Genomic DNA, 23285 nt, shown 5'->3' on the forward strand with positions numbered 1-23285 from the left:
GCTTCTTGCTCGCAAGGCGATTGGTGGGTGATCAAGAGCCATCCAATCGTTTCCAGATGTCAAGCGGAACGGTTCTTCAGGCACTTGGAGTCTGAGTCGTCCATCCAGGAGGACTTGTGCATGCGTAATTCCTGTTGAGTGTCATCCATTGTCTTGGGCTTGTCCGAGTGTGCCGTAGCTCACTGAGCTCGCAGACACCTAGGTACAGCGCGTGCCGGTACCTGACTGTGTTATCAAAGCGCCGAGTATTGTCTATGCCTGTATCTGGCATGGTGGATGATTGGAACCATGGCCATGTACGCCAAATCCGCGGTTTCATGCTCTCAATGGCCGCCTCTTCAATTGCGCACATGAGCAGGTCTTGAGACTCGGGGAAACATGCCCTGAGTTGCCAAGTGCTCGTTTTCTTCGCAGCCAAGTTCCTTGAACAGAGAAGTACATGATACGACAAATGACAACTAAGGCGGAGCTGAGGCCGGGTGGGAGGAACGACAATAAGCGAACGAGCTCGGATACATGTTCCTTAGTCAGACCCATTTGTAGGCGTGCTGATGCAGAAGCACCGCTACTGGCCGTTGGACAGACATGACGATCTGGAGCGGCTGGCATGCAGCCGGTGGAGGCCGAATCATGCTACTCTTTTCGATTTCTGACTCGAGGTGTCCAGGACCAATGCTGTAGCATGACTCCGTGGCAGGAACTAACCTTGGTGGTTCGAAACCTTGGCCCTGCCCTGAGATGGCCATCTGGACGATGCAAGATGGAGAAAAAGCAAAAGGCGAGGCATTTTCGCCATGGAAGCCGGAAGGACAAATCTCCAGGGGGGGGCTGCGGCTCAAAGATCCGGCCAATCGTGCAGCGTTGGGGACGAGCCTAACCTTGTTGCCATTACGGCGGCGGGTTTTGCAGACTTGGCAACATGCAGACCAAGGTACAGTAGAAACGCTTCCCATGTACAGTATGTGCGTGATGGCGATGATTCTCGAAATGCGTGCCTCAGCAGCACACACACACAGAGCATTAGAGTTGCCTTCGCCGATACCATGTCGGAGCCTTCTCCGCCCCAGGGACATGGGCACGGTATGTAGCTTGGAGTACCAACCGCACGCCCAAGACGTCCGGTCCAATGTTCCCGCGTGGGGAATTGCGAGGGGTCTGGGGCAAGGCGAAGCGGCATGAAGGAATGGATTCAAGAGTGAAGCGGGCGCATCGCAACGACAGAAAAGTCTCCGGCAGGGCAGGGCAGGGCAGGGCAGGCGTGTAAAGTCGACGGCAAGGGCGTCTGGTGTTCCATGGCAGCGGCACTGCATGAGTCGGTTTGGCGGAGCGGACCTCTCCGTGTCCCAAGTTCACCTGGCCATGTCAGAAGAGAGAGCCAAATCCCATGTGTGCCAGTGTGCTGCATGCGGTGGCGAGAGCCAAATGCCATGGTTGATGCTTCTGTCGGGCGGATCGTGCATGGGCTTGGCCAGGAGCAGGCGGCTCTTCGATGACTACAGCCCCTACTGATTCCCGTCGTGTGTTGAGCGGGAGGGGAGAGTGTCGTGGTGGCCTGGTCTGAGTCCTGCTCCGGATCGAAGATGCCCTGGGCTGGCCTCTCTCTCGCAAGCGGCCACAACGCGACCCGGACGGCAGTAGTGGCCACCCAACCAGAGCCGACTGCGCATGTACCGGCCGCCGCGCCCTGAGGTGATCTCGATCGCGGGTTTTCAGTGGCAGATGGTGTTTTCGAGTCGCCACTTCGGCATTGCAAACTCGAGCTGAAGCGCGCGGCATGCCGTCATCGGCTTTGGCCCATGGAGACGTCGGCTGGGCTTGTGGCTAGCGGTGTGGGCGCGTGCGTCCAAACCGCGATCCCACGCTTTGTCGTCGATTTGAACCGCATCCCCGGCGAGTAATCAATCGTCTTGACTTACCTCGTCAATGCCCTCCCGTCAAACGGCCAGCCAAGCCCACCTACGCAGCGCTACCACCAAGTGCCTGGACCACTGTTATTTGGTGTCGTTTGTGGGTCGCTCCTCTGCCCTGTGTGAAGCTTGCGACTCTTCATCATCCTCACGCCGCCACCACCGACCCCGACCACCATCACCCTACACCACGCTCGGCCTCCGTCCTCTGCTTGTTCCATGCGCCGCGGTTCCGCAACTTGACCGATTTTACTCCAAGGACCGCTGTTGTCGACCGCAGCCTGCCCATGCTCTCCCTTTGCCGTGCCCTACTGGACGTGTCGGGTTAGCATCTGCTTGTCCTGTCCTGTCCTGTTTGCTGGACGGCCTCATCGCCTGGGACGAGATCTCGTTGTCCACCAAGCCTCCATCAATGCTCCGCTTTTGTTCTGCAAGCGGTGCCCATCGGTCCAATCTTGACGGCTCGCCAGCGACCAGCCTCGCCCGCAGTAGCTGTCTGCCGCTGAGTTGACCAAACTCTCCGTCATATCTCTATCCGCTGCGCGGTGCTCCTCCCACTGTCCGACTACCAACCCGATACACTCTGCGCTGCCATTGCTTATGGACTGAGATTCCCTTGCAAATCTTTTAGACGAGCCACTCTCTTCGCTGCTAGCGTCTCTGTCTTTGCTCGCCCTTTTTTATTGGAGTCCGTACCTTTTTTTTTTTTTTACCTTTTTTTTTCCCCCTCGCGTGGTGTTCGAGCGTTCGAGACTAAAATCCGGGCCGCCGCGCACTTACCGGTACCGACCTTTCTCCACCATCAGCACCACGCGCGACCAAGGGCGCTTCTGGAACGTCAATCGCGAATCCCGACAGCGCGGACGTCTGTCCCGTCCGTATCTGGATTTGGTGTGGCAGTCGCAACATCATATTTGTTCGGCGCTCGTGTGCCCGGTTGCGGCGCGGATTTGGCCGGACCAAGGCTTAGAGCTTCGACACTATCTTCAATTGATTCTCCAAAATCCTTACTTTCCTTCATGACCGACCTGAGACAGAAATTGGAGCAACTGGGCCTGACGCTGTACTTTGAAATTTTTGTCACCGAGGGGTTCGATACGTGGGAGACCGTCCTGGACATTCGGGAGTCGGATCTGTAAGAATCTTCCCTCGCAGGTCTTTGACACGGCCTCGTTTGCTCATAAGCGTCGCGCAGGGACTCTCTGAATGTGAAGCTCGGTCACCGCAGGGTAAGTGCTTGCCTCGAGACAAACTCATCAGTTTCCCCCCTTTTTTTTTTTTTTAATGAGACGATGCTGAGAGTGGCTCAGAAACTTCAGCGCGCCATTGCCGAGTCAAGGGGAATACCTTTGGAACGTATCGACCGTCTACTACCACATCTCCAAGCGACCTCGAGCGGCGATGGATCGTACCGCAGTGATGATTCGGCATCTGAGTCCAAGTCCGGCACCAAGCGCTCCAACCCCCCGTCTAATAACGCTGGAAATCAAGCAAAGCGCAAATACCGTCGCCATCCAAAGCCAGACGAAAATGCGCCTGAAAGGCCAGCCTCGGCCTACGTCATATTCTCAAACCGTAAGTGGCACCCTACGCTGATGGTGGAAGCATGTAACTGATGGATCTCAAGAAATGAGAGAGACCTTGAAAGGGCAAGAGCTCACCTTCACGGAAATTGCCAAGCTCGTTGGTGAGAGGTGGCAAACTCTGTCGCCAAATTCACGAGAAGCGTGCGAACGACAAGCTGCGACCGCCAAGGAAAGGTACTATGCGGAGTTAGCCGAGTACAAGAAGACTCCCGAGTACACCAAGTATCAGGAGTACCTTATCGAGTTTAGGGCAAAGCATAACCTGCCGCAATCAGTTCCCGGTTGGTTGTAAAGCTGTCTTAGATAATGGGTCATTGCTAACTTGGCCTCAGAAGGAAAACGCTCCAAGGCGGATGAGGCGCCTAAAGCTGCGCGAAGCACCAGCCACGACCTTTTCGACAAATCCGCAAGAAGAAGAGACAGCGATGCCTATTTCACCCAGAGCTCGCTGATCCATCGACGATCTGGATCCAGTCCACCGCCTGGCCCGCATTCTCACCCTGGTGGACGACATTTGGCATCCAAGTCGACATCACCTGCTGGTTTCAGTCATTCGGGCATAGCATCGCCTGGTCTGGCCGGACACTACTCCCCCATGTCGGCATCTCCCACCTCCGCAACCGTATTTAAGGAACCAGAATTTTCGCACCCTTCGACCCCTACGCAGGCTGAAGTGCGCGACAGGCCCCAGGAAGCTCCATACACATCCATCCACAACTATGCGTTCCCTCGCGGAACTGCTCCGCCATTGACATCAAGTTACGCTGCGGCTTCCGGCGATCGCGACATGGCCGCACGCCGTATGCGCCGCGAATCCTCATCGTTGCCCTCGCTGGTGCACGACGACACTACTGCAACAACATTATCATCCGAAAGTGGCGGTAGCGGTTATCCGCCTAACAACCACAGCAACCACAGCAACCACAGCAACCACAGCAACCACAGCAACCACAGCAATGCACCTTTGCCTCCTCCTCAAACATCTCTTCTACCGCTTTCAGATGCTCAGAAAGCGCACCGCGTCTTGCCACAACCGATACCCTCAACCTTGGGAATGGCACATTCGCCACTCGACGCGCCGCGCCCTACCCCGATCAGTGCTCCTCCACCACCGAAGCCGACGGCTATGTTTCCATCACATTCGCACCAACCTCAGCCGCACGATGGTCGTCAGAGCTCTTCTCTGGCAGTCTTGCTTCGTGCCGGTGAGTTGGCGCGAGATGCGGATCCCTCGCCACCTGGTGGAAAGGAGCACCCACCGTAGTTCCTACTTGGCAGAATCAACCTAGTGAGCAAAGGCTGTTCAGGTATAGGGAGAGGTCTCCGTTGAGACCCACCAAACTTTTTTCTATTGGTTCAGCCGGTCGCAAAAAACAAAAAATCATTCACTTCGCATTTTATCATGATTGATCGGCAGCCTCTACAAGGTGAGCGGAGCGAGAGAAGAGGGGACGACATTGACTCGGCAGGAGTCGTCAGCTTCTTTGGCAAATGTTGCATCATTCATTCTTCATGGTTTGCAAATGAGCGTTGGCCAGACCTTAACTTGGGATCGAGGTCTTTCGCGACAGCAGCAGCAGCAGCAGCAGCAGCAACGTCTACTTAACACAAGCCTACGTCGACACATCGTATGAGAATTGACGACATTGAGAAGTCGGTCACATGGGCAAGACTGCACAGCAAAGGAAGAATCCAATCAGGATCATATGAATTTTTTCGGAGTTTAAGGAGTTTGGGGAAAATCGCTTATTGTGGATTTCGGCTCGAGCGGTTGGACGGAGTCATCTTCCCTCGCTATCGGCCGTGGCATATTCAGACACGAGAGCGCGGGCAGTAACCACATCTGGCAAATGATTGAACAGTTTAGAGTCCTTCGTCGCCTGCGGTTTCTCTGTTGCCAAGGTAGCAGATCCCATCTGGCACGTTGCACACTAGATGGTTTCGATTGATTGTCGCTAAGATGCCTGAACTGTCTCAAGATGCGCAGAGTAAGCAGATGAACTGCGCACAGTAGGATCGGGGGAGTGTTTTGCCACTCTCTGCCGACTGTATGATCAACCGGAAACACCCCCGGTCGATGCCTAGACCAACCATGGGCAAAAGTTGTCGGACAAGACAATTTTTCCCCTCGATGACCGCCGGCGGCGGGGAGGCGGACTCCAACGCCGAAGTACCCAAGCATCGGCAGTGGGGACGACTCGTCGAATTTTTCGCGCTCTTTCATTTCTTTTCAGCATCGCGAGTACATCGACGTGCGTCGTTGGCACCACAGCCTAGACCACCAACGACAAAACTTCGCTGCCGTTCCGGCTCAATTTCATTGTTCATTTTTCATTTTATTTCTTTGGCACCACCAGGTATTACCACATCACAGAAGCAGCCGTCTGGTCTTTGACCACAACCGCGGACGGGCCCGCGATGCCGTAGTCCAGAATGACTTGATCCCAAGGGGCAGGCATGGTGTCATGGGAGCCAGCGGCGGTCTGGAACACCGGGGTGGAAAGGGTCGAGCAGAGGCCCCGGTCAAGATGGAGGAGGGGATTGAAAGGACGGACCAGACGGTTATTGTTGGGTTGAGGTGACTAACTAGCAGGCGCAACAACAACCGGACGCAAGCCGCACTTTGCGTCCGCCAGCCAGGTCACCTCGCCATCGAACGGAGGGCAGCAGATGAACATCAAGAGCATTGGGAAACGGTATTCGGGAAAGCCTGATTTTTGGTAATGACGACCACAGTGTGTGCCGCGACGACGCATCCGGTCGACGGGCGCATTTCGCCTGCGCACATTGGCTTTTCGCGCTTGGTTCCCGCGTCGCGCTCGCGCGCAAAACTTAATCTTGTTTATTTGGACCCGAAAAGGCGGAAGGTGGCGAGAAGAGCTTTGGGTCTCTGCCTTTCGGGGTAGGGGTATGGTGGGGAATTGGTCTGTTGGGGGGCGAGGCCATCTTGTCTGTCTGTGGAGGGTTCTGTCGTCTTGTCCTCCCCTCTCTTCCCCCTCCTCTTGTCCTTCCTCTCCTGCCGGACCTTTGACTCGCTTGGCCCTTTCACGCCCTGCCTCTCAATCTCGCTTCTTCTCCGACAAGGCGCCTTTCGAGGCGTGGCAATGGATGAGGAAAGGGTCGGGGCTGAGGCCGAGTGCCAGGCGACGTCTTCCAACACGAACGAAAGAAGAGAAGCAAAGAGAAAGAGTATTGGGGAAATATTATCCTTATTAAAAATGGGTCCCACAACCCATCACCACAACTATACTGGTCCACGGTCTCGCGTTTGTGGCTCGGTCTCGGCAGGTCTGATGGGTGCTGCCGAGCCAATGCTACTGTGCGAGAACGCACCGGTCATTGTTGGCAGAATCAGCCAGGTATTTGATTCTTGTCTTTTGGGGAGGGGGAGAGCGGAGGTCAGGAAGCAAGAGGTTGCGTTTGGGATCAAATGGCCAGTGGGTCTTCGAGTGATGGAGTTGGATGATGGAGAGAAGATCCGGGGAGAGGGGGACCGACTACGGGACAGATCACGACCTTTCTTCCTTTCTTTTTGTCGCGCTTACACCTCACGACGAGCGACGTCGACAACTTTCCCACCGCCGCAGCCAGTCGCATGCGCGATATCTCTCCGCTTGTCGACCTACGCGGGCGACCAGCGGACGAGCGAACGTCTTAGCGTGCGCGAAAAGAGCAAACAAGACAACACGACTTTGCTTTACGACGAGAAAACCGGACACGCCAATTACTTGGGGCCAGAACGACGACAATTTCGCGCCTGACATGCGAGTGGTGCCCCCGCTGCAGCCCTCCACGCGCATCCACGTCGCACCTGTGCTCCCCCCGCTGCATGGATGCGCGAATCCGAGGAAAAGAAGCGTAATGCCGATTCCGAGGCCTCGACTCGTGGTTATCGAGACATCGGGGATTGCGGAGGAGGTCGTGAGTCGGACCAAGGTAGACTTCGCTGGGCTTGGGGAGAGAAGGAAGCGGTCGGCGAAAAAAAGAAACAAAACTTTTGGAGGGGAGATTCACGACGGGCAAGATTTTCTTTTCTCTTTGGGTCATTTGGCATGAGCCTCGTTTCTTTTCACTTTTCATTTGGTCACGACATCCCGACGTTGCTACGTGATGACGGTTTGCATACGGCCATGATGATGTCAAGGCATCAAAAGGGTTGGTTCTTTGGGGCACGAGCTAGTGTTGTTGGTTTGTTTTCATGGCTTTCTAGACTTGATTGTTTGTGTGTTTTTTGTTTGGCAGAGCACTTTCGGTATCATTTTGCGCGTTTTATACTTTTTTGCAGCCTTTCCCCAGTGACGGCAGCGGTTCCCTGATGAAGAGGCGGGCAGCAAACACCACTCGAGAAGCAGGGGATCACTCTTTGCTCGAGATACAGAATGCTGCGGTGTGACCCGAAAACCAACTTTTGGAATATCTTTGGTACGGCCGTTGGTCGTGGCGCTGACGTTGTGATTCGAGGCAAGGAATGTGTCTCGCGTATCGAAGACAAGGTTGTTGCCGCCGCGCCTCGTGCTCGTCTTCAGCGCAGCCTCTTCTTGATCAGGCGGCACCTCTTACTGCGAACGTTCACACATACATTATACCCGTATCTGCGCGCTTCCTGGTGCTCCACAAGACTTTTGTCCGTGGTGGCTTGCTGAGATTTTTTGGTTGCAACATGATTACGTCGCTATGAGAGAATGGCCGGCCGGCAGTTACCTTGAGAGCTCGGGACCGTAAGGCTCCAAAGTTTAACATGTGGGATTTTTGGGCTACTAGGGACCGCTTTTCACTGCACATCGACGATTGCGATGGAGGGGGTGTGCTCTTTTGACAAAAACTGGATTCCCCAAGACAAGGCCTTGTAGATCAAGCCGTAGTCGATGGAGGGGGGGAAGAACCGCTGGGGGCTTTCTTGGATCTGGGTCGTTGGCCTGACCGACCTGATTCTGTGGCGATGAAGCAGGGCCGGTGAGCTTCCGGGAGTCGCTGGCGGTTCTGGATGTTACTCCCACGCTCAGATGTGGGCTCGTGACGTGGGGGAGCAAAGGCGCTCTTGTCGGTGGCGGGTACGAAGATGGTGATGCGGACGCAAAGGTTGGCAGCGATCCCGTCAGCCATCAGAGAGCGTGCCATGCTCGGTTCCCCTGCAGACTGCTGTGCCATGTTCGATGAGCACTGCTGTGTGAGCGCGGAAACGAGGCTGACGAGCACATGCCAGCTGATATATGTTGTGGACATGTGCTACATTGCCTAATGCGCGCCCGCTCACCGACATGGAACACAGTGAGGAACAGGAGTATTGACCGTGGTTTACTGCTCGGTCAAATGTCCATCATGATTTTGAAAAGGAGCAACACAGTGGAGTTGGAAACAAACAACCAATATATCATGACTCGTGGGGTAGAGGTACACGTCTCTCGGTTGAGCGCGTGCCCGCCTGATCTGGCGGGCGCAGCCTACTGCAAGGCCGACGGCATCCCGCACCGACATGTACTTCACTTTGGCTTCGCACTCCATCAGCTTGTCTTTGACTTAAGCCCGTTCGGAAAGCTTCCCCTCCTACAGCTGCTGCAACTACCTCGTGCTCTCCCGCGTCTCTCATCTCCGGTCGCGCCTCAGAATGGGCTGCGGCCCCGAGCTCTGCTTTTCGCAGCGCGACGGCCCACATCCGGCGGGGACGGCTGTCATTATCATGTCGCATCCTCCAGATTGAACTCCTCTCGCGGTCCTCAATTCCGTATATCAGCTTCTTTGGCGCTGCTGACGCAAATGCCGTTTCGCAACCTCACTAGCGAATTCCTCGTCCCATTCGCCGTTACGCGTTGACTTGATCTGTGCCTCGAGCCCTGCCTGCCTATTATTATCCCCACGGCGAGCTTGACGATGATTTAGCTCGATTGAAAATTGTCCTCCCTGGCCTCCCCCAGACACTCGAGAGAAGACCATGGCCCACGCATCACCAAGTCGCCTAATTCGCCTGCGCGCCCTCAAATCGCAGGACCTCCCGCCTCATCCAATCATACGACCGACCTCTTCCAACTCGGTCGACCTCTTCCAGTTCCTCAGAGATGTCCTCGACGATGGCGTCAGATTTTCCGAGGAAGTCGTTCCTGAGACGTTCAAATCAGGCGCCGAAAAGATGGCACCGCCGGCCGATGCCAAGGTCCGGATACTGGCACGAGATATGAAGAAAGACGAACTCCCCCACCTGGACGCAAAAGGCGAAACTTGGTTTGCGCGGCTCAGCATCCACGAAGACAAGGCGGCGGCTGGAACCGCGACTTTTGACGAGTTTGAATTTGGATTGAAGCAAAATCATGCTACGAATGAGATGACTTATATGCCGTCAATATTCGACGCGCACTTGGTCGCCGATTGGAGTGATCTGATGAATGTCACTGGCCGCAGTGTTGGCGGCGGCTACACGGACATAACGATGCAAAGTAGGTTGTTTCGTTCATTTGTGGATTGCGACACGATTTTGACGTCAGTGCAGTTTACGAAATGGCATATCAACTTCCATTTCCTCTCAACCATCGAGCGTTTGCTCAACTCATCGTCACGGCAAACACCTCATCCGACTCTTTTGTGGTCGTCCAAGTCCCGGTCGACCTGTCAGACTTTCCCGAAGCCGAAGTGCTCTACATCAACGGCCGAAACAAGCGCGACGGGGACAGCGCGTTGAAAAAGAAGACGACTGTCCGAGGTGAATACGTCAGCGTCGAGCGAGTAAAAAAGACCGATTTAGGAGATGTCTCGTGGCTCATGGCGGCTTCCAGCGATGCGAAGGGAGCAATTCCGCTCGCAGTGCAGAAGTGGAAATTGCCAGACGAGATAACCAAAGATGTCGGGGTCTTTCTCAAGTTCTGCGCTGAGCAGAGGGCCAGGTAATTGGCAAAGCTGAAGCCAGCAAACCCTTCATGTGGCGCGTTGAGAGTCTGGGCATTCCTTCTTTACCTACTTCACCATACGACATGTAATATAGCTTCCCCCAGACTAATAATGATTGATGCGCTGTCAGTCATGAAGACGCTTTCCGGCTCAACGGCAATAATGGCATGCTCATGATTGACACAAGGACTACAGCATGAAAAGCCTCCCTCGGCGAGGTGAAGGAGCGTTTGAATTGGAAGAGGTTGATGTTCAGCCGCACAGAATTGATAGTGCTGTCAAAGACGGCTGGTTTCACCATGGCTGAATGGGCGACAGTGATTGGTCGTGGGAGCAAGGGCGGAAAGACTACCGCCAGCCCGGAAGCCTGGCGGAAATGACAACGGCGCACCTCTGACAACTTGGCCTTGGTCAAAAAGGGCAGCCGTTAGGACTTCAAGGAAAGCAGCGTCTTCGGTACAGCTCTACGGTTCAGCTCCAAGCTCAACCGTTTGGCATTATATTTTCTGAGTCGCGGTACCCGCGGCCAAGAGCTTCAAGAAGGTTGGTCTAAGATCCCGCCCGCGCGCGCGCTAAGGTACGTCACCTGCCGCTGACTTTTGCAGACGGACGGGAGCTATCTTTCCAGCTTCCTGCCGTTTTCATCTTTCGCTTCTTTGGCATCTCTTCCATCTCTTCAGTGTGCGCTGAAGTGGGTTTTTGGCTCATGTCCGGTCGTCGCTGTCTCCACTCTGTACCTTCCGTTCTGAGCATCGTGCCGTCGCGAAGGACATCCCCGCATCAGTCCGGCTGCAGCGCGCTGCCTTGTCGACGGGAGCTGGAGCCCAAGTTGCGCTCCTCCTAGCCACCCTCTCGCCTTCACCATGCAACCATTCTACGGAAATGCGCAAGCTTCAGATCAACAGCCGGCGGCTGCATACTCCAACGTGAGGTCTGCTACAGGCCCCATCAACGGAGGTGGGTATAACGTTGCAAAATATTGCGCTGGAAACTCCCGAGTCCACAAGACTTATCAGCTCCAAAGGTCCTATTCAAGACCCCTATCATGGCCAAAGTCCGCATGCGCGAGGTCGCGCTGATCTCCCTCCTCCGCCTCCAGTTCCGCCTCCACCACCACATCCTCCAAATCACCACGCAGGTGCTCCAGCCTACAATGTCAAATCATATCGGCAAGGCTCTCTTCAACAGCCAGTGCCTCAAGCTCCGGTAAATTCGAATCTCAATTTGACTGAATCTGACACTGTTTGCTAATTCCACACTGCGGCGAAACATAGTCCTCCGTGCCACATTACTCTGCGCAACAAAGCAACTGGAACAGAACAAGTGCCGCCGCCGGTCAGCCTTTTCGACATAGTCCGCCCACGGGCACAAACTATCCGCCACCTCCACCTTACCCGCCCGCAAGGTCTCAAACCTTGAATCAACCAACGCATGCTGCGACGATTGCAAGTGCGCCATCTTCCCAACAGCACCATGGCCATTCTTCCGCCTTCAATGGACATTCTGCGCCGAGTAGGCATTCCACTCTGCAGCATCAGCCGACACCTTACAACTCCGAGATTGCGAGCAATACAAATCCGTATTACAGCTCCGACCACTCTCCCCAGGGCGCACCTACACAGTATCAACCTCCCAAACCTCCCCTTCCAGCCCGCAGCAAGTCCAAATACGTACCCGAATACGCTCAGCCTGGGCAAGCACCACCTGCCTCGGAGTATGCTGTGAGCTCGCCAGTGGACGTTGCGGATGGTGTTGGACGCCATGCTCATAGAACGGGTTCCAACAATTCGAACCCGAATTCGTCGAGACAAAACCTTTGGCATCATTCCAGTCACAGTCTATCATCTGGTTCGAACGGAGCCAGCGTCGCAAAACAGCAGCCAGGTTTTGCAAATCCGGCTGCTTCTCAGCAGAGTAGTTACGCTCGTTCTGGATCCATGTCGATCCCAACAACCTCTCCCAGCACGACTGCCACGAGCTCAAACTCTTTGCCATATCCTGAGACGTCGAATTTTCCTAATCCCGCTGCATGGAGGCTTCAAGAATACGACGGACGGCCCTCGTCGTCCCATGAACAAAGACGACAAAGCTTTGGTGCACCCAGCTTTGGTTCGTCCGGCATGTCCCCGAATCTTCCCAGACGACGCAAGAGTCTCTCCAATTCGAACCGGCCAGTCTCGCCTTTGGTAGATTCGCCGACACCTTTCTCTTTGAAGAAGGGGCTTGCTCGTGGCAGCAGCGTGTCGAGCGTGTCAAGCGAAAAATCTCAAAGGACTTCGTCGATAGCAACAGAGGGAAGAACAAGCGCATCGGCCCTTGGCGGAGGCGCTCCTTCCGACTGGGAATACTATGGGCCAACAACTTCAACTGATGACGTGGAAAACTCTGAGAAGTACGACAAGGGGCCTGTCGAGCTACCAGCCAGTGATTATTTTGGCAAGATCAAACCTGCAGGTGGCGGCAAGAATGGACTGGTCATGCATGAGCTTCCAGCTGAACCGATCGCGAATGGTTCATCCCAGGGATCTGATTCGCTCGCCCACTCCCAGAAAGTTCAGTCGTCTTCCAATCCAAAGCCAAAGGTTCAACCGCTTGGGGTGGATTCAAAGCCAAATCCTGTGGACCGTGCCAATCATGTTGGCGCGAGTACAAAGACAGTGCCCGGTGGAGAGTCAAGCAAGCTTGCGCCGAATTCGACTTTATCGCCGAAACCAACCATTGCCGCCCTTCAGGCTGCCCGGGACGAGGCTTCGCGAAGTCCAAGACCAAAGCCGTCCCTGTTGAACCCCAAGCCTTCAGCTCCGAAACTCCGAGCCAAAGATGTCGTTCCAGATCTTGATGACTGGTATCAGGATTCGCTTGACAACTACATCCAGGCACTGAGGGACGAATCTTTTGCGCCGGATGGCCCAGACAAGCGGAAAGCATTCATAGAGTTTGTTATGTGCGAGTCGGAGCTTCGTAACCTTCCCATTCCTTGGGAAGAGTCTCTCAGATTCGATGAGGGTGGTTCGGATGTAGGACACACGGAGGCGCGCTCTCATGAAAGCGAAATGGTGAAGAATTCCATCCATGGACAGCGTGGTCCAAAGACTACTCTCGACATTCCAACTACTCCGATCGAACGGATTGATGAAGACGACGAGGAGTACAGCCCTGGTGGAAGACCGATCATTCCTCGGCCGCCTTTTGGGGCGAATAGGCCTGTTGAGGTCTCGAAATCAGCCGTGAATACCAACGCCAATTCGGCTGCTAACAGCGAGACTTCGAGTCAACCGCCCCTGTCTACACCAACAAGTTCCAAAGCTGACGAATCTTCGACTGTGGCTCCGTCTCCACTCAAATACAAAACGTTTGAGACCGACACAGCCGAGCAGGGCTCAAAGGAACCACTTCGTGCATTTGTGGCTTCACCAGAGAACATGGATGAGGGCACCAGTAACATGTTCCCAATGCCTTTGGCTCCGCGGCCCAAGTCTTCCACACCTGGACCGTCTTCGAAGGCGCCTAACTCTACGCCCGCGACGGAGACCACCATGTCACGCCTCAAATCATTGTTGGAGAACCTACCAAGGACCCAGAACTCGGGGGAGCATCCCCTCGTACACCACGTCAACTCGACTCTGTCTGCCATTCCAGATTCTGAGCCATTTTTGAGGTCCATTCGGCTAGCCTTTGGGTCACAAGAAAGAGACAAGCGTGAGAAATTCGAAGCCGAGCGGCAAGAGCGGCAGGATAAGGCCTCTCGTCTTAATGACGAACTCTTCGACGACAACGAAATCACTTTCGCTCAATTGAAGGAGCGCGAAAAGGACGAGAAGCAGGCCGAGGCCGCGAGGATCCGAGACGAGGAGCATGGTCTCTACGAAGAGTATGCCACACAAGTTTTTGACAAGTCGTACGCCCGCCTGCACGACGACATTGGCGTGGCCATGCAGCTACTCGAGGAGCTAGATGCCGCTGCCACGGCTGCTGAGCAGCGTTTGAAAAATGACTCGTCCACCCCCGAGGCGTCGACCTCGTCCACATCGGCAGATTCGTACTTGGCCAACCCACCGACTCTTTCCACTTGCGCCGGAATTCTTTGCTCGATCCATTCATTCCTTGCTGCTCGTCATGCCCTTGTCGCCGCTGCCATATCTGCCCGCGATGCTCGGTATGCGCGCGCTGCTTTTGCACCGGCGAATGCAGCGGGTGACCAAGCCAAGCTCAAGGCACTCGAATCGCACTTTGGACATGCGCAAGCGGAGGCGGCGTTGCGCGCGTCCAAGGAAGCGCTCGAGCTAGCCAAGGGCATTGACCAGCGGTGTGGCCAGTGGGTTGACCTGAGCCGTTCTAAAGCCGGAGAATGGATGGATTCAGTGGCCAGCGTGCTGGAAGAGCTGGCCACAGAAAAGAACCCGCGCGGAGAGCTGGGGGCCAAGGTCCTGGACGATGTGGCCAAGGGGATCGAGGCATGGACGCAGGAGCTGGCGTTGCTGATACGCAAGAATGGAGACGTGACGAAAGAGGTGAGGCACAAAGAGGGTGTTGTGAAGGTGGACAAGGCCACGGTTGATGGGCTGTCGAAAGAGGAGAAGACGAAACTGGAAGAGCAAGCGAAAAGCGGCGTTGAGGCCGTGGAGGCAGAAGTTGAGCGCAAAGTCGACGGCGCCGTGCGGCTCGATGGCGCCAGGGAGAGGCTCGTCAAGGCTTTGGATGGAGTTGGTGGGCGCGACCACGTCAAGCGGGCCAGGTCGGTCATGGCCGAGCCCAGAAGCTGGATTGGCAAATAAGGAGCTGATGTGTCGTGGTGCGTTTGTGTTGCCTCCTTAGACCCGTCGACATCTTCTCCTTCCCGTTTGAGCGCGCTGGTCGCCGATGGTTGCAGCGTTCAGCGAAGCAGGCCTTTTCCACGGTCTTTTCCTTCTGTGTCTGTACGTAACCAAACCGACAGATTGGCGTTGGAAAAAGGGGTCTTTGTTTAGTGAGAAGCGGGCAATTTGAACATGCTGTCGCAGGTACCGGCGATTGACGCAGCCTTACTGTCTTTCTCCGTAAACTTGATTCTAGACGACAATTACAAGCAGCATTTCTCGAATCTATCAAGCATCGCGGGGTTTCTTTGTGTAGCTTGTTTGTTGTCGTCGTCGTTCACGTGGTGGAGTGTCGCGCGCTCATGCGCTTTCTGGTTGGCTCTGCTTCCGGTCCAACCAGAGGCTCTGTCACCGGATTTCCTCCGATCGACTGGAGCGTTTATTAACGTCTCACTGCGAATTTACCGACAGTGTGAATGTACTATTGCAAGCTTGAAGGTCGCAGGGAAAAACAAAGTAGTATATATATTTTACAAGTAAGTTTCATTCTCAAGGTTGTATAGTGTAGTGGCTAGCACTCGGGATTCTGAGCTCTTTGGAAAATTCCCGCAACCCCGGTTCGATCCCGGGTACGACCTTACGCTATTCGTTTTGCATTTCGCTGTTTTGGGATCCTGTCATTGTTGTAGACGGGACAGGGCATCAAGATGTCACTGTGCAGAATTTTTTTGTTTGCTGGCCGCGCGGTGGGACAGAGCAATCAAGGGCCGCACTTGTCCAAGACATGCGCCATCACGACGCCTGATTGTCGGCCACCTCATGCATGCAAACGAGTATGACGATCGAGAGAGAGCAGTCAGAGAGAACGAGAGGACTTTCAATTTGAGTGTCGTTTCCCCGTTTTCGAGCCCTTCTTCATCCAACGGCTTCAACCAGGGTAGGTCTCCTCTGACTCTGTTCCAGCGTTCTTCTACTGCCCAGGTGGCGGCCGCATGTTCGCCTTGACGCGCTCCAACAATTCCTCCCTTGACGCCGCGTGGTTGGGCAAGAGGTTGCGCTGCGCGACGTTAGCGATTCGGACTCACGGCGATGCGGCGTCACACGCACATTGTTGAGCCATCTCTTCAGCGCCGACGTGGTCCAGTCTTCAGGATCTGGAAAAAGTCACGGAGCGTGAGCAAAGCCGACACTTGATTCGTCGGTGCAAACGGATATAGAATATGGAATTTGGGGCTGGGCTGGGCGGGTTTCACCAGAACAATATTTACCTACCTCCAGTCGGATCGGGCTCTCGCGGGAACATGTCGCCGTTGCCCCAGATCATCCATGCCGTGGTTGCAGTGATGATGCCCGCGAAAGCTGCACGCAGAATTGTCAGAGATGCTTGTCTTTGGCAGCCAAGAAGGGCAGTGGAGGTTGCGGTATTTACTCAGGAATGCTCCCTAGAACGGCGTGTCAGATGGACCGGTTGAAGAATTTGCCGGCCGAGATGATATACTTACTCTGGAGTGGGTGAGACGATCCAGCGGCGTCGACATCGTTTTTTCTTTCTCAGGTTTGTTGCAGGTGGTGGTGTTTGAGGATGCGTGGTGCTGTTGACATAGACAGGCAGCAGCAGTCAGTGAACATGTTGCGGCGACGTCGCTGATCATCAGGGCAACAATAAGCGACCGCGCCTACCTTTTTCGGCACATCCTGCTCTCTGCGCACCATCTTCTCGACGTCAAGCTTTGCTGTGGCATTTATCGAAATTCCTCTCCAATTGGACAAAGAAGTCTCCATTCCGTCGTTTGAGGGTTTGCGCATGATGACGGAAATGCGAAAGATTGACCAAGCTGCCAAGGTTTTGTGAAAAAGGGCAAGGAACAAATTCTTCTCCTGTGAGATGAGGTTGAAGGTTCCTCATATTTATCTTTCGACGGTGCTCAAATACTTCGTGTTCATAGCCTGTTGACGAGTATGAATACTCGATACTCGTGCTGCTTGTTGTTGTGCGTGCAACGAATTGTATACCCAAGCTTTGGGCCCTGCGGGATTTGAAAAGGACTGGTGACGCTGGCACAGAATGTTGAAAGAAAACACAATTCTAACTGCTATGTGGAAAGCCTGTATCACCACGATGAGCACCAAAGCGGAACATAAGTTTTCTGTTTCCAGTCTTTGGAAGTTGGCTTGCCAGGTACTGAATTTCCATGCCGGACGTAGAATCAGGAACCAACCCGAAGAAACAACATGGCAGCACTGAAAATGCTCGAAAAGTTGTTTGACTTTGCCACTTGTAATTTTGATGATGGTAGACATGCAGGACTCTCAGTATGATCTCATAAGGAAAACATGACAGACCAGGCGGGTACAGTGATTTGAAGCAACTTGAGAAACTCAGAGGCGAGTTTTGTCAGGTCCGCAACGATTCATGCCTGGACGATGGAGACAGCCTTCCAGCATGCCTAGTTGATTTTGGACATACCCGCAAAGAAGACGCGGTCTCCGTATGCCCTGGGTTGATCATCCTCGATCATCCTCCTCTTCTCCCGATACACACTTCCACCATCTCTCCTGACCGCTGAACTATTTCCAGCACGCTGTGTTCTTAGTATGGGAAAATCAAGACTCAAGAAAAAAGGGTGATGTCATTGAATGACACTGTCAACCAACCTACCTTTTCTGGACGTCGCCTAGCAGTTATTTGGGGCCCGATGCCATCTTTGGCTATGCGCATCTCGGATCAATATCAAATCGTTCGTGCCGGCAAGATACTGTCACGATGTCTTATCTCGAAACCCTCTCCGTGTACGTCATTTGTGTCCGTGTGCCTCGTCTCACATGCCCTGATACTTGTAACGGGTCTGACCTTTTGCCACTTGCGATCAACGGTACCTGCAGCTCGTGGATCGTCGAGGATTGCTGTCGGCTTCTGTTCCACGCGCGGGACTCCGGAGGGATGTCGGGTGTGGCATCATTTCGGTCAGAAAACAAAATACGACTTCGTGGCGATCTATCACACAGGCGGACTCGGAGTCTGGTCAAGATTGTGTCCAAGGTGACCGCACACGATACGACGATGGCGGTGCAGTAATATTTGCAACTCGAGGTTGGGAGGTAGCGTCCAAGGAGGGAGGGGACAAAAATAGCATCATTGCACCGCCACACGGGATGCCGAAGCGACCAAGCGGCCCGAGCTCCTTCCGTGTCTCCCTCCCTGTCGCACACTTCGGACCTTCGACTCCTTTGCTCCACGGACATCAACCGCCCATCGTATTTCGCGGGCATGCAAAACCCCACAGCCGATCTTCTGTCCGCTTCCACTTCTGCCATCTTCGAAAATCATTGCTTCGGCCGCCTGGCCGGGCGAGTGACTGCGTGAACCGAACCCCAGCCCGCTCGTCGTCCCCACCGCACCGTTTGTGACCGCAAAAAAGCGCTTCCGTCGCGCCGGTTTCCGCGTCATGCCCCGATGGAGGAACTCGACCGTGGTCCTCGTGACTCTTTAAAGACGGTGTGCCCTGTGGATCAAGAGCAAAGGGAATTTGGAAACCATGCGACACGCAGCTGGAGCAGGCATGAGAGTGCTTGGCGCAAGCGGAGCTTCCTGTTGGCAGAAACGACCTGCGCGAAAATTGCTCCGCTCGCTACTCCGCACTGTGATTGCGCGCAATGGCCAGTCAATCTATTCAGCGGAGCCTCGTGGGATCGAAAAGACTGGCGGGCGGCTCTGTCACTTTGCGAACGCGCAGCCAGTGCAAGTAAAGCCGGGAAAATCAGTCCATGGCCCCGCTGGCCTTCTGCATTCAAGACGAACGCGCGGTTTGCTTGTACCTGCAACGCTCCACTGTTTCACAGCACTGTCATTCAGGTCTTGCGGTGTTTGCACCACGGATCCAGCTCAAAGTTTATCAGAATGAGCTCGTGGATTTGAGATGAACACGACAAGGCTGAGACCATCTAATTGCGGGAGACGCTCGCCGGATGTGCCAGCTACAACAGTGGCAGCGCCAAGCGAGAAGTAAAAGGCTTCTTTATCCATCGTGTCCGCTTTGGCCGCTTCATGGCATTGCCTGTAAGTGCCCGAGAGCCGGGCTTATAGCCAACTTGCGCTCCCCACGCCAAACGTGGAGCATCACGGCAACGCAAGCTGACAAGGCGAAACGAGACAAGACGAGACGAGACGACAGCGGGAGAAACAATGACTAGGGTCCAGCTGCTTCAATTTTGGCAGGGGGAGTGCTATAAAAATCCCAAATAGGGAGCGGGAGGAAAAGTCCAGCACGAATCCAACACCCGCAGTATCGTACCCCTGCTAGCGACAATAGCAATTGAGTTGCTGTATGAAACACTTCTTGGACAACAGAAAAAAATTCCCACTTCTCGCGGACGAAAAGCGCCGGCGCGCTCAACGACGGAGACTCAACGGCCGATGCGAGAGAAAATAAGCGCAGCTCGTACGACTCTTTCGCGTGAAGGGAAAGTGCATGCACTCCAACTCCACCCAGCACCAACCCCGTGCACTGTTCCAAGGCCAATCCCTGCACACCCAATCCTCGGACGTCCATCAAGGTGCCCATAGCGCCAAGGAGAAGGGGAGCCAGCCTCCCCCTGCTCTGTTGCCGTCCCACTCTGCTGGGTGTCCCTGGACCCTTGACTTTGAGTGGGTGCTTGCCAGCACATCGCTACATGGCCAGGGGAGATATTTTCTCTTTCTCACGCCCTCACCACCTTTTGCAAGGCAAGACGGAGCACATCACCACTCGCAATTCTGACGAGACAGCAAGTGCTGCGGCAGTTATCGCGGCCCCCGTACTCGCGCCAGTCCAATTGGGTTGTTGTCGGTCGGCTCATGCCCGACGTCAACACATCTCGGCGCAAGTGATGCAAACGACCCGTCTCATGGAAATCTACCATCCTCTGCCTCCTCGCGTACATGTTAGCGCACACCACGAAGCGACCGCCATGTTGCACAAAAGCCGAACGCCTGCGTACTTCTGCCTGACCAAGTGCACCAGGCACGTAGCCTCCTCAGCTAGCTTTGATCGATGACCGGGAAGCACCAAGGTCCGCTCCGCAGCGGACAATGGCGCCACGGCAAAATCTTAGCTCCAGCAAACTCGATGCCCTCGAGGTTCCAAAAGTCAGCCGTGAGAATCGCGTGGCCTTCGTCAGGCCCGCGGTGATGCGATGAATGCTCCCGGGCGCAGAGTTTTGTGGGCCGCAGCGTTCGCTTCCGACGAGCTGTGGACACGAGTGCTGTTAGACATCGATTGTCCGGTTGATTTCAATGGGCAGGACTCGAGCAGTTTAGAGTACGCTGGCTCACTGCAGGTTTGCCAATAGCCCACAGCAACGTACCTGCTCCTAACGACGTTTGTTGTCCTGTCTGCCTCGCGCGATCAAACAAAAGTCTCCGACGATAGCTGCAGGTTCTTTGCTGTCTTTGCCTAGCAGTCTCTTCTACAAAACGGCGCCGTCTGGCAGACGGAACCAGGTTTGAGCCGACCCGTCCACGCCAAACGCCAATCGCCGCATGAGAGAGAGCCTTCCGCCCGCCGAGAGAGCAAGCACTCGGAGCCGCGGAAAGTCAAACAAAAGAGCCACGACCAAGAGAAAGGGAGAGGCTGCCAAAACCTTTTTGCCGCGGGCCCATCCGTCTCCCCGTGCCGCCGCCGTCGCCGCCGCCGCCAACCCCGCTCTCAACTCAAAGGGGCAGAGTGAGCGCCGAAGAAGACGTCGGCGGGAGAGCAGCAAGCCTGCGGGAGGCGGGGATAAGGTTGGCAGGCGGTCTCGATTGCGGGAGCGGGAAGTGCAAAAGCCCGCCCAGAAAGGACGAGGATGAGCAGAGGCCCAGAGTCAAAGAGGTAAGTGTAGATTGACTTTTTGGGGGTTCGTTCGTCGGTGTGTCGTGCATCGTGACGTGAATAGACTGACCAATGACGATGTGTTGAAGGGAGGCTGTTGGCTCTTCCCTTTTGTTCTCTATATCTACCTTCGCCTACTGCTTCACGGCTTGTATGAGAGTCTGGTTGGGCAGCAGACGTACGTCACGACCTTTAGACGTGGGCAGCCGCTTGACCACTACGTACTCACCAACCAACAATAGCCGCGGTGGCAGGTAAGTTGTTGGCTGGGCCGGCAAACGGGCACTTTAGATTGCGTCACTGGGAGCAACGCTGGAGCGTCAAGCCGCAACGCTTGGCGGGCAGCGTGTCGCCGTGCTTGTCGTCTATGGTTAGTAGACTGGTTGGGTTGATGAATGATGGCGTCGGGTAGCAAGCGTATGGTACGTAGCTGGAATGTACAGCGCCTACACCGATGCTCCTGGGTCAAAACTACATACGCGGACAGGGAGACGTATGCGGGCGGCGACGGGCGACGGACGGTCTGGGACGCGCCGAACAGGTAGATTGCATTCTACCTGGGTAGCCTGTACTTCATTTATTCGCTCACGGCAAATCTGACGCAGAAGGGCATCTGAAAATGGGTGGTGTATATTCTCTCTGCAGGCAATTCCAAGCTGTTTGGATTAAACCTGATCCGGATGCAAAGGGCACTGGCAGATGGGCGAGTGCACACTGTGGCCATCCTTGGTTAGTAGGAGTCCTTGAAAAGTCTCGGCATCATGCTACCTACTTTTCTGACATGCCCGCCAGACGCACCACGACACCATTACCTTTTGTCTCGACTCTGTCTGTCCTTGAAGAAAAACGCACGGGGCGGCGAGTATGCGCGCGCCCTCTCTTCCCCACTCCCCAGCTTTCCCCAACAACACACGAGGAGGAGACTGCGGGGTTCATGCATGAGAGACACATGAACCCAACGCTCAATCAAATCCACGGTTGTCCTCTCCCATCCAGACGCCGATGCCGAGCAATCGAGCGGGTCCTGCGGCCATCACGAATGGTCCTCATGCCATTCGTGCCGCACTGGATGCACCAAAGGGGGCAACTGGCTGGACATAACGCGCTGGATGTGGAAGGAGAGTAAGTGTGCATAGAGTAGCAAGCTCCCTTGGCCCCGCGACGTCACTTGCACGTGCGCGTAGCTGCTTGCCTGGCTGCGCGGCGAAAAGGCAAGGGATTGCATTATTTTACCCGGGCCAGACGCAACCGCTGCGCCGTAGGTAGCGTAGCTGTCTTTGGTGGTTGTCGGTCAGTGGTACAACAGCGCGCTGGGCCGCCGTCGTCGTCTTCGCTCGACGCCTCGACCTAGGCGGTCATCCAAGTACCAGTGACCTGGTAGAGGCTAGAACAGACGGAAGCGCGCGTAGAAGGGTTTTACGACGTCAACACTCGACTGCTCTCCTCGGACCTCGAGTGACGTCGTGGTTGTTTGGGAGAAGTCGGCTTCCGCCGCGTGTAGGTACATGATGACTGCAACGAAACCCGAGTTGGAAGAAGGCCTTCAGGCGGCCTTGGCGATGCCTTGTGGCGCCAGCTGCAGAGAGGCGTCGACTGCAGGGCGCTCGATGGGTGCGATCGTCGCAGGACGTTGGCCGCCTGGGGCGGTTGTGGGCGCATCCATTGACCGATTCACGGGCTAGCTGGCTTGCTGGCTGGGTGGAGAAATCCGTCGGCGGTGTGTGGACGCGCGCTTTCCGTTGAGGAGGCGTGATGGATGGTCGAGCGAGTGAGGGCGAGGAGTGGAAAAGGGGAAGGCAAGCTGCGGTTGGAAAAAAGGGAGTGGCTGGCAGCCAAGGGCGGGAGAGGCTGGGTGGCGGCACGCCTCAGCAGACCATGGTCGTGGATTTTTTCTTTCCTTTCTTTGCGTCTTGTTTTTTGGTGGCCGTCTTCGATCGTCATTGCCATCATCATGACTTGGCTTGTGGGTATGGCAGCTGCTAGAAAACACGAGAGGTGGTGTTTTGCATGCCCGTCTCGTGTGGTTGTTGAGTCAGGTTTGATAGAAGGACAAAGGGCAATGCAATGGATGGGTAGGCCTTGAATTGCGCCGCGTCTCTTTTGCTCAGCGCCCCTCACTCGATATACGCATCCTGATGGCAGGTGCCTTTTGCGCCTTGAATCCAATTTCATGGCGGACATTCTCAAGGAGTACTCCGGGAAATTGGAGAACCGTACTCCTTCCCATCGCCTCGATCACATCGACCAGGACTCTGCATGCGCCGAATCATG

At 55.1% G+C, this 23285-nt stretch overlaps 6 protein-coding genes and 1 non-coding gene across 7 annotated transcripts; 6 read left to right on the forward strand and 1 right to left on the reverse strand.

The window, feature by feature from the left end:
- Positions 1-935: 935 nt before the first annotated feature.
- J3D65DRAFT_614004 (uncharacterized protein) lies at positions 936-1395 on the forward strand. Its single transcript, XM_066799167.1, has one exon. The coding sequence runs from the start codon at positions 952-954 to the stop codon at positions 1177-1179; it is 228 nt and encodes a 75-aa protein (XP_066658797.1). The 5' UTR covers positions 936-951; the 3' UTR covers positions 1180-1395.
- A 1277-nt stretch (positions 1396-2672) lies between these two features.
- On the forward strand, positions 2673-4987 carry J3D65DRAFT_218233 (uncharacterized protein). The gene is made up of 5 exons (XM_066794558.1): positions 2673-3042; positions 3103-3136; positions 3218-3482; positions 3535-3774; positions 3826-4987. Exons 1-5 carry the CDS (start codon positions 2927-2929, stop codon positions 4755-4757), a joined length of 1587 nt encoding a protein of 528 aa, XP_066658798.1. The 5' UTR covers positions 2673-2926; the 3' UTR covers positions 4758-4987.
- Positions 4988-6157: 1170 nt separating this feature from the next.
- Positions 6158-7563, forward strand: J3D65DRAFT_218356 (uncharacterized protein). Its single transcript, XM_066794562.1, has one exon. It carries the CDS (start codon positions 6598-6600, stop codon positions 7252-7254), a length of 657 nt encoding a protein of 218 aa, XP_066658799.1. The 5' UTR covers positions 6158-6597; the 3' UTR covers positions 7255-7563.
- Positions 7564-9301: 1738 nt separating this feature from the next.
- Positions 9302-10434, forward strand: J3D65DRAFT_218490 (uncharacterized protein). The gene is made up of 2 exons (XM_066794563.1): positions 9302-9921; positions 9975-10434. Exons 1-2 carry the CDS (start codon positions 9423-9425, stop codon positions 10367-10369), a joined length of 894 nt encoding a protein of 297 aa, XP_066658800.1. The 5' UTR covers positions 9302-9422; the 3' UTR covers positions 10370-10434.
- A 548-nt stretch (positions 10435-10982) lies between these two features.
- J3D65DRAFT_218492 (uncharacterized protein) lies at positions 10983-15251 on the forward strand. The gene is made up of 3 exons (XM_066794564.1): positions 10983-11326; positions 11394-11575; positions 11644-15251. The coding sequence occupies exons 1-3, from the start codon at positions 11233-11235 to the stop codon at positions 15142-15144; spliced, it is 3777 nt and encodes a 1258-aa protein (XP_066658801.1). The 5' UTR covers positions 10983-11232; the 3' UTR covers positions 15145-15251.
- Positions 15252-15718: 467 nt separating this feature from the next.
- J3D65DRAFT_t20 lies at positions 15719-15803 on the forward strand. The gene has a single exon. It is a non-coding gene; the product is annotated as a tRNA-Gln (tRNA).
- A 219-nt stretch (positions 15804-16022) lies between these two features.
- Positions 16023-16752, reverse strand: J3D65DRAFT_614020 (uncharacterized protein). The gene is made up of 5 exons (XM_066799168.1): positions 16668-16752; positions 16595-16607; positions 16438-16524; positions 16273-16319; positions 16023-16222 (listed from the first exon to the last, which is right to left on the reverse strand). Exons 1-5 carry the CDS (start codon positions 16701-16703, stop codon positions 16136-16138), a joined length of 270 nt encoding a protein of 89 aa, XP_066658802.1. The 5' UTR covers positions 16704-16752; the 3' UTR covers positions 16023-16135.
- Between the last annotated feature and the right edge of the window lie 6533 nt (positions 16753-23285).

The sequence above is a fragment of the Phyllosticta citribraziliensis genome (genome assembly GCF_038025025.1).
Source record: "Phyllosticta citribraziliensis strain CPC 17464 chromosome Unknown J3D65scaffold_2, whole genome shotgun sequence".
Classification (NCBI taxonomy): Eukaryota; Fungi; Ascomycota; class Dothideomycetes; order Botryosphaeriales; family Phyllostictaceae; genus Phyllosticta; species Phyllosticta citribraziliensis.